Below are 17198 nucleotides of genomic sequence, written 5' to 3'. Positions count from 1 at the left end.
CTGGACATTTTTTCTTCAAGGGCTTGCAAGGTAACGTCGAAATATAGAAAATTGTACACACATCCGATTCTGTTCATTTCGTTGAAGGAAGGATTTGGCGGATAGCACTGTGGTATCTTTTACAGTTATTATGGATAATGGAGTGATTGTGCTGTGGGTGGCATTTCAAATGCAGGTGATGAAAACGATTGAAACATCCCGGAACAAAACACCACATTTCACTGTCAATATTTTTGCAAACAGAACCAACTCTAAATATTTTCATAAAAGCAACTCCCGGAACGTCATTTGTTTATGTTTTTTCTTCTTCACGTCTCTCTGTTATTCCAAAATAAAATGACAACCGCACTAACACATAGAAAAACGCGATCACCAGGGTATTTTACATCGTGATATATGCATATGTTTATACATATTCCTAAACACATTATTTTTCATTTCATTTCAGCCAAATTTTGTGTTAGGGCACATTAGGGGAACGTGCCATTTGAGCCAATTTGTTCTGATTCCTGATTCCGTATCGCCTAAATAAAGTTATAAAACATTTTTGACGATTGAATACGGTTCGTTTTTGATATTTATTAAATAAAAGTGACAAGTTGCAAAGTGTAAAGATGATTATTTTAGATGTGCTCTTCGATTTTTGTTTAAGCTTGTTTGTAAACAGTACCGCTGAACTGTCAAGGATGAATACTTGTTCATTTGTGTCGTCACGATAAAAAACCTAATAACCGTTTTTATTATTTTTACGTCTCGTCTTCGACTCATCAGTGCATTATTTTTACCAATCTATGTATGTATAAAGATATACACATACATATATACATATATAATACGCGCCTTATGTTATCTTCACCCAGCTTCCTGGTCGCTTTTAGCAAGGCTTTCCCACTTGCTTCTTAAATTTTTGCTATCGGTCTCAGTGACAGCCCGGGATCTGTTTACCATATCTCAATATCTCGACGTTGTTTCGCTGGTACTTCACGCAAACTTCAAACTAATGAAAAAAAAAAGAAAGACTAAACAAGTGGTGAGAGAAAAATGTGAACAATAGGACGCAAGCAAAGAAATTCACAAAATTTTAATTATTGTGAAATGGCAGCGGTTTTTTCGACTGCCTCCGAACACTCTAGGAATTCTCGCCTCATTGAAAGGTTACACAAAAAGGTAATTTTCATGACTACTGCTTAAATAAATTGTTTGTTTTCACGTTTCGTCGTCGATTCATCAGTGCTTAATCAGTTCAAAACAGTGACACCTAGTTCAACTTGAACGGCTAAGCAGACTTAGTTTAAATCAACATGGGTAACAGGGTTCATTAATTACATTGTAATGCAATTAGATTTTTTATCGTGACGTTACGAATGAACAAGCATTCATCCTTGACAGTTCAGCGGTACTGTTAACAAACAAGCTTAAACAAAAATCGAAGAACACATCTTAAACAATCATCTTTGCAACTAGTCACTTTTATATAATAAATCTCAAAAACAAACCGTATCCAATCGTGAACAAATGTTTTAAAACTCTATTTAGGTGATATGGACCGTAAATGGTCTCATCCAATTTGTCAACAGAAAAGAAAAAAATCTCTGTTCACAAACATTACTGCCAAACTGTCAAAATGTGTTCATCAGATTGAGGTTAGCAGTGACAGTAAAAAACCTAATTATTTACCCCATCCTTAGCATGCTCCTGTCACGGTCGCCATGTGATATTCTTCAACTTTTCGTAAAAAAAACAACTACTCGGGTTAATGAATCGGACCGAAATGTTCCAGCTTTATTTTTCATAGTTAAACTCAGAGTGACTATAATCAGAGTGACGACAGCTGTTCGTTTGGAATGACAGCTACCAGTTCCAAACGAGCAAACGACCTGTCAATTCAATGTAAAGCTAATGGAATGTTTTGAATTGTTGCCAACATCACGGATGAGAAGTCGTCACTCTGGTTATAGACAGTCTAGTTAAACTAATCTCGCTTAACACAACTTTTTTTTGATGACGTATTTGAAGTTGGTAATATGAAATATCAAGTCCAACCAATGTTAAATTTTTTTTTGTACCTCGATCTCCGTTTGCTATTCGTACCTGCATGGAAAAGCCTGATAATTAACACGAAATCCCCATAGCAATATTCCCAATAACAACTCCGACAACGAATGAATGTATAATGGCGTGAATAGTGAACTATTATCTTACTCAATTCGCTGGATAGCAGTGAGAATATCTCTTCCCCAGTTAAAAAGGGTAACAACGAGATCCAGTATTGAAAATATTTATATATTTTTTGGGAATTCTATAGCAATCATATAATGCTATAAAATTTCCAAAAAATAATGATGAACGATGGCCGTTCGAGTACTAATTTAAGCACCAGACGAAAGAGAAAACATTTCATTTTCATTCACTTATAAAAAATCGTGGTTGAATAAATGAAGTATGAAAATTATACGAATTTTGATAATTTTATTCCAAAAATATTCCGGTGAAATGATTAACTTCAAAGAATGGAAGATTATTTTCCTCGGTGTCAGTGTGTAACGATTGCTTTGGCAACGCTCCCGTGATCAGCTGTTGTGTCGTTCACATTCACCTGCTTTGATAAGGGCAGTGTTTTTGTTTTGGTCGTACGTCCGAGTGATTTTATAAATAGTATAATAATTTGTTTTGCTTTTTATTTACTATGAGTAATGAAAGTTTTCCCGATGAAGGTAAATCGTGATATACGTGATTCTCTTTCTTTTACTTTGTTGGTTCAGACATATTGGTCCATATCAGACTATGTGGTACGTTGAGTAGATGTGAATTACATTTCATGTGGCAAAATGTAACCACCATGCATCAACACGTTCAGTGAATGTAAGAATTTATGTGTTTCAAGAGCGTTATGTTTTGGTTAATTCTTGTTGTGAATATGTTGACAATGTATTAAGTTAAATTGAATGAATTATGCAATTTTTCTTAATTTTAATCGACACAATAAGCCATATGAATGAAACGTAACAAGATTGAATTTCGATGGTAAATGCTACATGTGGATCACGTTTATGTTAAAAGAAAGGGCTTTACTATAAAAAAAACCTGCGAACATACTCTAAACTTGAGTTACCACCTATCTACTCATTTTTGCGTCAAGGGACAAAATTGTCAAAACTTGAGTAATTTTTACTCAAAATAAGAAAAAAATATTTTGTTCAAAATTTGAGTAAGTTCAACTCAAAATTTGAGTTACTTGCTCTCAAAATGAAGAAATTTTTCTTCGTTAATTTTCATACACAATGTTATTTTTCTTTCTTTTGAATAGGCAAAATAGTGATTCGCCTTTTGACTGAAACTGGAACAAATGTATCCCCAGCAAGCCGTTTTAGTTTTATTTATTCGAACAGTTCTACTGTCAAATTTAAAACTGGTATACGCCGCCGTTCTATTTTTTCTATATTTGATAAAACTGCTGCCAGTTTATTTTGTTATAAATTCTAGATGTAAATTTTAAAACTGTCCTAAATTATGCATCTAGAACTAGAACACTCCTGAACATGCCCTAAGCACTTAATTCACTCACTTTTCTACGACTAAAGCGACCAATACACGTTCAGTTTTCCGGACAGTTCGAATGAACCTTTGGACGGAATAAAGAACTGAACGATTATCTGAACTGAGCGTGTGTGGTGACGAGTCAGTGTTGCGTTTTGTCTTCATGTCAGTTTCTTCAATTTTTCATTATTCAGATGAAAAGATAACTGACAGACTGAACGAGTAACTGAAGAAGTCAGTTAATCGGATGAAACTGAGCTCAAGAGCTCGAGAGCCAGAGCGGATGAACTCTCCAGTCACTTCAGTTATTCGTTCAGTCATATTCATTCGCTCTTTTATAGTTTAACGATTCCCTCTTAGAAAAAAAAGTTCAACGGTGGTCATTTGTTGGTCAAATACGTTGGAACATTGGTCCAATGAAAGTCCAATCAATCGCTCAACGGGAGGCCAACACGGGACCTTCGTTTGACGATTTCGAAACAGACCGTTCAACCGAATGCCTTTTTTTCGTTCAACCCGGCAGACAGAGGACCATTTATGAGCCATTTTTAACATGAGGAGTTGGAGCCCCGTTGGACTACAACAACAAACCGTTCCAGCAAATTGAACGAATATTTCGTGCAATATGTCGTTCAACAAGCACTCAAAGACCAACAAAATAGAACGGCCTGCTGAGAGGGTTGCTTAAACGGGATCTCTTGTTAAGGTCTGAGGACAGAGGGTCGCGTGTTGAGTTTTAAATCGACCACGTGGCTCGCTCAATTCCCTTTGCGCGTCGTATTTCTCTTGTACTCTCTCGTATATGAGCAAACTGCACCGGGTTGCCAGCATACATTTTATTATTTTGATGAGAAGTTTTATCACATTAATCTATCGTATGGGTTGGACATTTCATGGATTCCAATGAACTATGAAAAAATATTCAACTTTCACAAAGATTGAATGTCTGTGTGTTTGGCAGCCTTGTCGAGCCAATTTTATTTCTCTCTCCTTTTTCAGAATGCTATTAGGAAACCAAAGCGAAAAAAATGGCGGATGCATTGAAACTGACTTTGTTTCACAGAAAAATACAAGACTTTATTTTTATCGCGATAACATATATGTTTTTATGTACTAATCGAATCCAAACTAAATTATCTAGACTTTGTCAAGGTAGATTTATGATACAAGCCTTCAAAGCCGAGATATTCGACGAACAAGTAGAGGTGTGCTTTTCCGAGCGTTCCATTTTTCTGCAGTTCTTCAGTCAGAAAAAAATACAGCACGACCGCTAAACTCAATGAATCATTCTGAAAATTTCTCAGAATATTCTCAACTAAATTTCGGATACTTTATCAGGTGGGGTTTTCTACATTCTGCACCGTTTCCAAGAAAATTTAATTTGAAACGGGAAAATAGCAAAAAAACCTACCACTTTACGATACTGGCCTCAGCCCTTAAATTCCGTTGCAGAACTTCGGGACCCGAGAAACCACGATTAAGTGTTCCTGATAAGGCATGTTGTATGTGTTTTTGAAAACTAGATGGTGCTCATTTTTCACCATTCTTTTTTTCGAAATGGTTCATGTCAATGGAATTTATTTGGTGTCAGCAAATAAACGAAAAAAAATCTGTTACTCTGCATTCAGTAATTCAATGATTGCACTCTGCCAATTGCAGTTCCCTGTCGATGACGCCAAAGCAGAGGAAACAACAACAGCATTGATAAGAAATTCTATTCAATCTACTCGAAAGTGCGGGAGTAGAGAATGTATGTCACATGTGCCTCCCACATCTCTCACATCCCATGCTGCCGTAGTAACAGTTTTTTTCTTCGATGCCAGACTCATTCTGTGCACTTTTGTAATCAGCCCTTCAGGGTGCCGTCCAGTTGCGACGAAACGTTGGGTTTAGTTTTTCACTCTCAACACAGAATGGCTCCGTTTTGGGCCGGTCCCTTCGATATGTAGGAAATGCAATCGAGGCGACATGAGAATCAAACTGCAGCAATTCTTAGTTAGTTGACCTAGTCCCTCGGTCGAAGGCAGCATCGCTAAGATTTGTAATTTTATTTTTTCTTTCAATTCTATTTGGATCCTGGTTGGATTTGGGTGTGTCCTCAACGATGTCCCGGCATTCGTTCAACGACAATCGATTGCGCCTCAAAGAAGGGTACGTATGTCAGCCAATAAACAGTATTGAGGATCTACTGAAGTTCGAGAAGAATCCCGTCAGTTGGCGAAATCTAGTGCTGCCGATTACGCCACGATCCAGGTCGCGATATCTCGGCGAGCGTTACCAGGAGATTGATTTCAACGCGGGAATCATTGACTTCGTTGATGATTTCCGAAGACCGCAGGTCCTGTTGTGCCATGATTTCAAGGGTAACTACCTAACCGATCGGTACATCAACGGAACGACGGGAGAAGAATGGGTTGACTATCGGTTCTACAATTGGGCAGCGGTGGATATCTTTTGCTATTTCAGTCATAATTTCGTGACCATTCCGACGCTGCAGTGGTTGAATTGTGCCCACAAAAATGGAGTCAAGGTGATCGGAACCTTCATCATCGAGGGAGGGAACGTGACGTTGCTGAAAAAGATTTTGCAGTCGAAAGAAATGCTGCAGACGGTTGCGGATGCGTTGGTGATCGTATCAAGGACATGTCAGTTTCATGTAAGTTCTTACCAATACTGAATAGTTTCCGCTGATTGACGGTTTTGTTTTTAACTCGCAGGGTTGGCTACTGAACATCGAGTGCACGTTGGACGAAAGCGAAGTTCCGCTGTTGAAAGACTTCGTTGCTTATCTTACTAAGAAGTCACACGAGCAGATTCCCGGTAGTAAGATTATTTGGTACGATGCGATCACGGAAAAGGGTTTGCTCAGTTGGCAAAACGAACTCAACAGTCAGAATCAGGGTTTTTTCGCGGCATGTGATGGCATCTTCTTGAACTACACCTGGTCGAAGCAGCACCTGGAACGATCGGAGAACTTCATACGGAACTATTATCCGGAGAGAAAACTGGACGTTTACGTCGGAATTGATGTGTTTGGGCGGGGACAGAAAGCGAAGCTGGACACTCATTCGACGTTGGCTACGATTATGGCATTCAAATTTTCCGTGGCGATTTTTGCTCCCGGCTGGACATTCGAGTCGCTGGAAGAATCGATGCGACGAGATCAGCTCGATCAGGATAGCAGCAACGTTCGGTTTCTGAAGCTGAACGATCGCTTCTGGAACATGCTGTGGAGGTACTTTTTCGTGCGTGGTCCTCGTGAGCTACCGTTCTACACTTCGTTCTGTCTTGGTTCCGGGAAGATACGGAACCGGTTGGGTAAACAGCAGACGCAATCGTGGTTCAACCTGTCCCGACAGGGTTTTCAACCGAGCATTCCTTACACACCACCGAAAGAGTACGAACAGGATCAGGTCGGTCCGGTCTACTGGACGCACAGTTTCGATAACGCCCTGGATGGAGGATCTTGCGTCAAAGTGGAAGAAATCTTTCCGAACAGTCGGCTGTTTGCGTGCGATTTTCCATGTGCATCCGATTTGATAGTGGCATATGCATTCCAGCGCAGCAGTGAACTCAGTGCGGATGTGAATTTATTACTGAAAGCCTACAACATTCGGTATCACGATTCGTTGAAGGTCGTTTGTGGTGCCGAAGATTGTCATATAAGCGGGCGGAGCAACGAAATGAAGGCTGTTCCGCTGGATAGCGAAGACTGTCGGATGCTACTGGAGCTGAAGGCCAACGTGAAGCTACCGGTGATGGCCAGTATCAACGGATGGGAGATAAGGTGAGTCGTTTACCTAAATAAGTAAATAAGCTCGAATTCAAAATACTCTGTTCCACCGACCCGGGTGCATTTTTTCTCGAAGAGATTTATAAGAAGATCCTTAAATAAGTATAACGGATTGTAATCAGATCATATTTTCGCAAGAAAGATCTTAACATATTATTGAATCTGAACTCGTAACATGACAGTTCAGGTCCGGAACCAGCTCCTGAACTTGGATTAGTAAAATGATAAATCCAGAAACTACTGGGCCTGGAATTTCCAGGATCTGGATCAGTAATATGATTGGTCCAAGTTCAAAGCCTAGATTTGGACCAGGACTAGTAATATGGTAGTTTTGGTTCAGGTCCAGATCCATGATCTGATAATCCATCTCCAGATAATCTGAAACTGAATTTAACTCTGGATCTGGAACTGAATTCTACAACTGAATTCTGAAACTGGCTTAAAGAGCTGCATTCAATTCTAGAGCTGAGAGAGTGGATTTGAATTGTGGATCTAAGCTTTGGAACTAAATTAATATGATACGTTTTGGTCTTGATCAATCGATGGATTCTGCACCAGAATCTGAAACTGAATTCTGGAACTGGACCTCGATTTTGGAATTTAATTCTGGATCCGGATCTCAATACTAAACTTGAATTCTCGAACTTAATTCTGTTCTTGGATTTAGGAGCTGATTCTGAAATTAAATTCTGGACCTGGATTCTGCAACTGAATTTGGAAGCTTGATTCTGTAGCTCGCTTTTAGAGCTGATTTCAAGAGCTGTGTTCTGGAACTGAATCGTGAATCTGAATTCTGGGACTAAATTCATATGATATGATTCATATCATATGGATGGATTCTGCAGATGAATCTAGGAATGAATTCTGTACCTAACCTAGAAATTTATAATTAAATCATGGATCTGGAGCTGGATTCTGAAACTGAATGCTGAAATTGGATTTTGAAACTGAATGCTGGAACTGGATTCTCGAACTCGATTCTGTTCCTGGATTCTGGAGCTGATTCTGGAACTGAAATCTAGACTTGAATTCTGCAACTGAACTCTGAAACTGGCTTAAAAAGCTGCATTCAATTCTAGATCTGTACTATGGTCTTAATTGTGGATCCAGGCTATGAAACAATAGATCAATGGATGAATTCTGCACTTGGAGCTAGATTTTGGAATTTAATTTTGAATCTGGAACTCAATGCTGAACTTGGATTCTCGAACTAAATTCTGTTCCTGGATTCAGGAGCTGATTCTGGGACTGAATTCTGGCCCTGGATTCTGCAACTGAATTCGGAAGCTGGATTCTGTAGCGCGCTTTCAGATTCCAAGAGCTGTGTTCTGAAACTGAATTGAGAATCTGAATTCTGGAACTAAATTAATATGATATACTCCACGGATGGATTCTGCAGATGAATCTAGGACTGAATTCTTCACCTAACCTTTTGGAATTAAATCATGGATCTGGAGCTGGATTCTGGAACTGAATGCTGGAATTGGATTCTCGAACTCGATTCTGTTTCTGGATTCTGGAGCTGATTCTGGAACTGAATTATGGACCTGGATTCTGCAACTGAATTCTGAAGTTGGACTCTGGGGTTGGCTTCTAGAGTTGTAAGTTGTCTGGAACTGAATTGCGGATCTGAATTATGAAGTTTTAGTATTAAATTCTGGACCTGGATTTTGGGACTGAATGTTAGAACTAAATTTTGGACCAGAATTCTAGAACTGAACTCTAAATCAGGATTTTTGAACTGAATTCTGGACCTGGATTTTGGAACTAAATTTCGGGACTGAATTCAGAACTTGCGTTTCTGGAACTAAACTCAAAATTGGAATTCTGAATCAGAATTCTAGTCCTGGATTCTACAGCATAGTTCTGGAGCTGCTTTCTAAACCTGAATTCTGGTGCTGGATTCTGTAAGCTCTATTTTTAAAAATAGAATTCTATACCTGGATTCTGGAACTAAATTCTGCACCTTCTTGAACAGGATTCTGGAGCTGAATTTTTGATCTGGATTCATTGACTGAGTTCTAGACCTGGATTTTGGGACTGCATTTTATGATTATTTCCGTACCAATATTCCGGAATGAATTTTAGAACTAAATTCTGGATCTAGATTTGACAACTGAATTCTGAAGCTGGATTCTGGGGCTGGTTTGAAGAGCTAAATTCTAGAACTGAATTCTGGTGTTGGATTCTGTAATCTGTATTTTAAGGAGTGTATCGAAAATAAGCTATCCACAATATTTCCTTTCAAATTATGATAAAAATCGATATTTTATTCAAACTAAAAATTGATCTTTTATCGTAGGAGGTTAAATTTGAGCATAATTAAAACCGGATGAAATTTAAGTTATTCCTTCACGAATTTTCGAACTTTTGATCGAACGCTCTTCATCAAGCTCCGGACAATTGTTGCATCGCATTTTTTGGACGCTTGAGTCCAATTTTTTTGAACTTCTGGATGTTCCCAGCTGCCTTACCAGTCTTCTTGAAGACCTTCTTCACAATTGCCCAGTAACGATCGATGGGTCAAAGCTGAGGGCAATTTCGTGAAGTGATATTTTTTTCAACGAAATTTATACCTTTTTCGCATGCCAATTGAGAGTGGTTTTGGCATAGTGAGCCGACGCTAAATCCAGCCAATACAGTGGAGGTGAACTATGCTCCTTATATAAAGGCAGCAATCTCTTCAGGAGACACTCGGATCGATAGATTTCTGCATTTATAGTTCCAGTAGTTTAAAAAATGGTTGACTTTAAACCACAAGAACATATTGCTTGCCATACCACTACCTTTCGACTGAATTTCTCCACTTGAATCGACCTGTCCGTATCGCTCACATCCTCCCCAACGACGGCAGTAAAGTATTGTGGACCAGGAAGAGTTTCTGAGTCTTCCTTTACATAAGACTCATCGTCCATCAAAACGCATGCATCCGGACACTGCAAAAGACGCGAATAAAATTTCCGAGCCCTTGTTGCTGCTCGCGTCTTCTGTTCTACACTTTGTTTCGAGATTTTCTGCTTCTTGTAGGTCTTCGGGTGATTTCGGAATGATCCAGCGCATTTCGAAACTCGTTCCTGCTTTTTGTCCAAATCACGTATTGACATTGATTCGTTCTTCATGATTAGAGATACCACTTTCTGGTCTGGTTGGAAGAACCGGGTTTTTCTGCCTCTTCCTGGTAGCTCATCCATAGAATAGTGTTCCCCGAACTTATTAATGATGGTTTTAACACTGGCATAGTAATACCCTTCTCACGAAGCCATGTGTCCAGAACATGAATTTTCACTTCCTTTTCAATACGCGACATTTTGAAAACACAGAATTTCAACCGACCAAACAAGTAAACAAACGAAAGCTGACAGCCATCCGCACAGCATGCAGAGCTAAAAAAGTCATTTTCATTGACTGAAGAATAGACGAAAATGACAAGAAATTACTGTCACTCTCAGCTTCGCTTGCAAACTATGAGAACGAAATCCAGTCAATGACATAAGCGGGACAGTAGTTTCAAAATCGTGTTTTTTCTTTCATTTGCCCTTTCATTCATTTGCAGTTTTCAGTGAAAATCCCATGTCGATATTCAACCAAAGCTGTGAGAATTGAAAACGACAGAAAAAGGTTTCACAATAAGTTTTGACTGTTGGTGCTCGAATTACTAGTAGTATTGGTTTCCAAAGAAGTTCTGGGATGTAATTACTTCGATCTGCCATATTTTAGTCACTTTTTATAGCCAAGCGTCACATATTTTCAATACATCGATGAAAGAATGAGAATTGAAATTCTGGTAAGGAATAAGGAATAAGGAATAAGGAATAAGGAATAAGGAATAAGGAATAAGGAATAAGGAATAAGGAATAAGGAATAAGGAATAAGGAATAAGGAATAAGGAATAAGGAATAAGGAATAAGGAATAAGGAATAAGGAATAAGGAATAAGGAATAAGGAATAAGGAATAAGGAATAAGGAATAAGGAATAAGGAATAAGGAATAAGGAATAAGGAATAAGGAATAAGGAATAAGGAATAAGGAATAAGGAATAAGGAATAAGGAATAAGGAATAAGGAATAAGGAATAAGGAATAAGGAATAAGGAATAAGGAATAAGGAATAAGGAATAAGGAATAAGGAATAAGGAATAAGGAATAAGGAATAAGGAATAAGGAATAAGGAATAAGGAATAAGGAATAAGGAATAAGGAATAAGGAATAAGGAATAAGGAATAAGGAATAAGGAATAAGGAATAAGGAATAAGGAATAAGGAATAAGGAATAAGGAATAAGGAATAAGGAATAAGGAATAAGGAATAAGGAATAAGGAATAAGGAATAAGGAATAAGGAATAAGGAATAAGGAATAAGGAATAAGGAATAAGGAATAAGGAATAAGGAATAAGGAATAAGGAATAAGGAATAAGGAATAAGGAATAAGGAATAAGGAATAAGGAATAAGGAATAAGGAATAAGGAATAAGGAATAAGGAATAAGGAATAAGGAATAAGGAATAAGGAATAAGGAATAAGGAATAAGGAATAAGGAATAAGGAATAAGGAATAAGGAATAAGGAATAAGGAATAAGGAATAAGGAATAAGGAATAAGGAATAAGGAATAAGGAATAAGGAATAAGGAATAAGGAATAAGGAATAAGGAATAAGGAATAAGGAATAAGGAATAAGGAATAAGGAATAAGGAATAAGGAATAAGGAATAAGGAATAAGGAATAAGGAATAAGGAATAAGGAATAAGGAATAAGGAATAAGGAATAAGGAATAAGGAATAAGGAATAAGGAATAAGGAATAAGGAATAAGGAATAAGGAATAAGGAATAAGGAATAAGGAATAAGGAATAAGGAATAAGTAATAAGGAATAAGGAATAAGGAATAAGGAATAAGGAATAAGAAATAAGGAATAAGGAATAAGGAATAAGGAATAAGGAATAAGGAATAAGGAATAAGGAATAAGGAATAAGGAATAAGGAATAAGGAATAAGGAATAAGGAATAAGGAATAAGGAATAAGGAATAAGGAATAAGGAATAAGGAATAAGGAATAAGGAATAAGGAATAAGGAATAAGGAATAAGGAATAAGGAATAAGGAATAAGGAATAAGGAATAAGGAATAAGGAATAAGGAATAAGGAATAAGGAATAAGGAATAAGGAATAAGGAATAAGGAATAAGGAATAAGGAATAAGGAATAAGGAATAAGGAATAAGGAATAAGGAATAAGGAATAAGGAATAAGGAATAAGGAATAAGGAATAAGGTATAAGGAATAAGGAATAAGGAATAAGGAATAAGGAATAAGGAATAAGGAATAAGGAATAAGGAATAAGGAATAAGGAATAAGGAATAAGGAATAAGGAATAAGGAATAAGAACATGTCCAAGGGTTGAAATAATCTTTTCATAAGATCTAATACCGGAACTAGGAATAAGGAATAAGGAATAAGGAATAAGGAATAAGGAATAAGGAATAAGGAATAAGGAATAAGGAATAAGGAATAAGGAATAAGGAATAAGGAATAAGGAATAAGGAATAAGGAATAAGGAATAAGGAATAAGGAATAAGGAATAAGGAATAAGGAATAAGGAATAAGGAATAAGGAATAAGGAATAAGGAATAAGGAATAAGGAATAAGGAATAAGGAATAAGGAATAAGGAATAAGGAATAAGGAATAAGGAATAAGGAATAAGGAATAAGAAATAAGGAATAAGGAATAAGGAATAAGGAATAAGGAATAAGGAATAAGGAATAAGGAATAAGGAATAAGGAATAAGGAATAAGGAATAAGGAATAAGGAATAAGGAATAAGGAATAAGGAATAAGGAATAAGGAATAAGGAATAAGGAATAAGGAATAAGGAATAAGGAATAAGGAATAAGGAATAAGGAATAAGGAATAAGGAATAAGGAATAAGGAACAAGGAATAAGGAATAAGGAATAATGACAAATACAATTTTTCTATTGTCTTCTTTATCAAATTTTAATATAAATATTCATTTCATTTTGGAACCATAACGTATCCCATCCAAATTTCTATAGTAATCTCTTCTTCCATTTTCCGCATTTTTTGAATGGTTGTTCCACTTTTAAATTTTTTTTTCTAATCTTTATCTCCTGTCTATTATGTTTTCATCTTGAATCCACGATTTCGTACTAGTTTTATATTTAATTTCTAATTTTTGTTCAGTTGTTTATTTTTGAGTTATCTTCTAACCTTGGTATAGACCAAGATTCTGAAACTGAGTTCTGGACCTGGATTCAAGAAATTTATTCTGGAGGTAGATTCTATAACATAATTCTGGAGCTGGATTCCGGAACTGAATTTTTGTTCAGAAAGTTAGGGTTGAATTCTAGAGCTAAATTTGTGGACTGAATTTTAGAACTAGATTTTGGGTCAGGACTCTGGAACTGAATTCGAAACCTGGAATTGAGTTCTAGACCTGAGTTCTGAAAATGAGTTTTGGAACTTACTTATGGAGCTGGATTGTGGAGCTGAAATTTGAATCTTTATTCTAGAACGGGATTTCGGAGTTGGATTATGAATTTCGGAACCGAATTCTTCGGAGCTGGATTCTGGAACTAAATATTTGTTCTGGATTCAGTGACTGAATTAATGACCTGGATTTTGGGACCAAATTCTGGATCTAAATTTTAAATAAGAACTCTGAAACTAGAACCTGGAAATCTGGAACAGAATTCTGGGCTTGAGTAATGGAACTGATTGTTGGGACTCACTGTGTTCTGTTTCAGGTTGCAGGAATTGAATTCTGAATCTGGATTCTGGAACTGAATTAAAGAAGTAAATTCTGAACCTGGATTGTGGAACTGAATTTTGGGATCTAACACTGGAACTATATTCTGGAACTTCATTTTCGAGTACTTCTTTAATTCAGTTTGATAAGGCGTTTGATTTGAGCAATTGAGTATGCAGTTCAAAAATCGGTTTTGAAGCATACAGAACATGTCCAAGGGTTGAAATAATCTTTTCATAAGATCTAATACCGGAACTAAAGTACACAGAGAATATCGTGTTCCGGAGTCATCGTTCACCGCCCAGCCCCGCCGCAATGAAATGTTTGTATCAAATGGATCCAAACATTAAAGAGAGACTTTCGATCTCTTGCGGATCGGCAAGCAATCTACGCATATTTAGTTTCATACATAAAACTATTGTTTTCGGTTCTTTCCATCTGTTACAGTTTGCATCCAATCTGAATATCATTGCTATAGAGGATCTTATTTTAAGAAGTAATTATAAGAATAAAAAAAATTATTAATACTCGAACTCTTTTCCATAAGACACGTGTTGGATGTTGAATTATTTAAAGGATGAAATAAAAATACGTGTTCGAACTCGCACGTAGCTTCTATGAATAATGAAAGAAATATTACGGATGGTACTAATATGGAAACTAATAAACAAGTTCGCAAAAAGTTTAGGTAGATTAGAAACAATTTCAAACATGGTTTGAACGGTATTGTAGACACTCCTGCTATACGATGACATACTAAACCTTTTGACTTGTTTCAAGCAATGCAAAGTCCTGGCATTACATTCCTTTTGTGAAATTTGGCCCTTCTGTTTCAACAGACTTCGCAGCCGATTCTTAGTGTACAGAATCATTGCATGGCTAGTACTATCGATCCTACTGACACTAAGAATCATGACTTGTTTCAAACACTCTTTTAATTGATTTCGCAATCTCAAATGGACACAAACCAATTTACTTCCTCTCATTCTGCTACTAACACCGTTCTATGGACCAAGGGTCTTCATGAAAACATGAGATAGGAACTCGTGAACGATCATTTTTGTAAATAAATCAATTGATATTCGAGGCTGTTGGAGAGTTTAATTTTTTAACGAGGATTTTTTATCACTGTTATTACTGAGATAATGTTATTCTTATCGGTTTCCAGTACGTGCTTTTAACAAACATGTCGAAAAAGTGACCTGAATCGATCAATCTTGCATTCCAAACCCGCGCTAACCGTTCTACTTCTCTTCACACCCGCAGGTACTACTACCTCTCGTTTGAGGTCATCCGTCAGCCGATGTCGATCGTGGACATTGGCATTGAGATGCGGAAAGATAACCCGACGGACTACGTTCTGCTTGGAGCACTTTTGGTACAGGTCGGCTTTCCGGCTAGCCGTGATCGCATAAAGAACCGAACGGTCATCGAGTTCGGCGTGTAAACATAGCATGGCTTTATTGCAGTTCTTCGTTAATGATGTGAAAGGCGGCCGGGAGGGTGCAGCAGTATATAGTGCAAATCGCACCGGAGGACGCCCGGACTATTCCGGAAGGTCAACTGGAAGCAGGTTAGTGTCTGTATATTTCTTACGCTATGAAATGCGATCATATTTCTTCGGTGATCATTTTATTTGTGCCGATTAATTAAACTTGTATTATGATTTAAAGTTCACAAATTCATTTCGATGACTTCCCTCGACTTTCAACAGAATCGAGATCACTGAATGTGTTAAATATTAGACTGCATAACATAACCGCTATTAGTGATGCAACAAAAAAAAACCGGCTGCCATTAAAAAATGGTACCCTCGTGCTCATCAAACTATGTTATTATGTCACCGACCAAAAACAAAAAAAAAAACAACAACATAGCTGTTATCACGGAGCCAGTAGACGAAACAAAAAAGCAGATCCTCTTGATTTGAGCACCCGTGACCCGAAACCCGAAACCCGAGCGAACATGGCTCATATCTGAGAAGGGAAAGTTGTTTTTTCGGTGGGACTGTCAACCATCCAAGTTGGCGTGGTGTTCATAAATTCTTTTCAACAATTTTTAAACGTCGAAATTAAACAAAACCCCTTCTAGTTTTGCTATTCCAATCATGCATGACGCTTTTTCTACGGAAAATAATCGTGGCCGCATCGAAAAGTTGCCGGGAGAAACGCCAATCGCAAAACAACTTATTCCAAACGTGACGCTCAAATTGGTACATGAGTGTTCGTTCCGTTGTGATGCTGTACCGGCACCTGAACCCATAAGCGTCAGGTACTTATATCGGTACCTGCCAGCATGCATGCGAAAGTGTGTTTAAATGCGCATCGCTTCAATAGCTCATAATAAACCGCAGCGGCACTCAGAGTTAATCAACTCAGCGCTTACCATCCATCAGAGAGAGAGAGAGACGAAAACGATCGAAGCTCGGTCACTCATCATTGTTATGAAGCGTCGCACACGAGTGATGCTACTCTCCTCGATGAAAGGTAACTCTGGCTGAGTGTGCGAGAGAGAGAGCGCACACCAGTAGTAAAGGTTGCAGTAGGCGCACTTCAGCAGCTCCAGCATCGTCGTAAAAGGTTGACTGGAAAGTGAAAGTAGCAACCAGTTTCGCGACCGTATAGCCACCTTATTGTTGTTTGCAATTAGATGTAGTGATTCTGGTTGAACGTCAGAATGGGTAATCAACAAACTCATCAGTAGATTGCACCGTCCGACAATTGAATTAGAAAATAAGCAAATTATTCATTTTATTGGGGACAAATGAAAGTAAATAAACGTGAAGATGATCATAGCAAACATAGCAAGTCGATGCCACAGCAACGCTGGCTGTCATCAGCTGGCAACCGTTTGTACGGTTGCTGAGCCTGAAAACATGTAAATTGCAGCCCTGATTGCTGTTGGGGGAAAGGTTTCCGCTGGGTCCGGATCTGACCTGATAAGGTGTGCATAATTTTTGTTGACGATCGATCCTCCGGCATCGAACCAAACCCGTTTCTCGCCACTTGTTGTGCAGTGGAATTTTGGCTCTCTTTCCTCACGGCAACCGGTGACGGGTTTTAAAGTGCGCACCGCATATGCATAACATCTCGTTTTTTTTTGGTAACTCTCGTTTC

The 17198-nt window shown here is 37.7% G+C and overlaps 1 protein-coding gene across 3 annotated transcripts; it reads left to right on the top strand.

The window, feature by feature from the left end:
- Positions 1–2590: 2590 nt before the first annotated feature.
- On the top strand, positions 2591–15754 carry LOC131425638 (cytosolic endo-beta-N-acetylglucosaminidase). 3 transcript variants are annotated; one of them, XM_058587688.1, is made up of 4 exons: positions 2591–2714; positions 5685–6193; positions 6255–7324; positions 15349–15754. In XM_058587688.1, the coding sequence occupies exons 1-4, from the start codon at positions 2687–2689 to the stop codon at positions 15527–15529; spliced, it is 1788 nt and encodes a 595-aa protein (XP_058443671.1). In that variant the 5' UTR covers positions 2591–2686; the 3' UTR covers positions 15530–15754. The 3 variants fall into 3 exon arrangements, with proteins under 3 accessions (XP_058443671.1, XP_058443672.1, XP_058443670.1); XM_058587689.1 differs by having other exon boundaries at positions 2594–2714; positions 5688–6193; XM_058587687.1 differs by lacking the exon at positions 2591–2714 and having other exon boundaries at positions 5534–6193.
- Positions 15755–17198: the final 1444 nt, after the last annotated feature.

The sequence above is a fragment of the Malaya genurostris genome, chromosome 1 (assembly GCF_030247185.1).
Source record: "Malaya genurostris strain Urasoe2022 chromosome 1, Malgen_1.1, whole genome shotgun sequence".
Lineage (NCBI taxonomy): Eukaryota > Metazoa > Arthropoda > Insecta > Diptera > Culicidae > Malaya > Malaya genurostris.
Note: the sequence above shows the minus strand (reverse complement) of the source record. Positions and strands in the feature narration are given on the sequence as shown.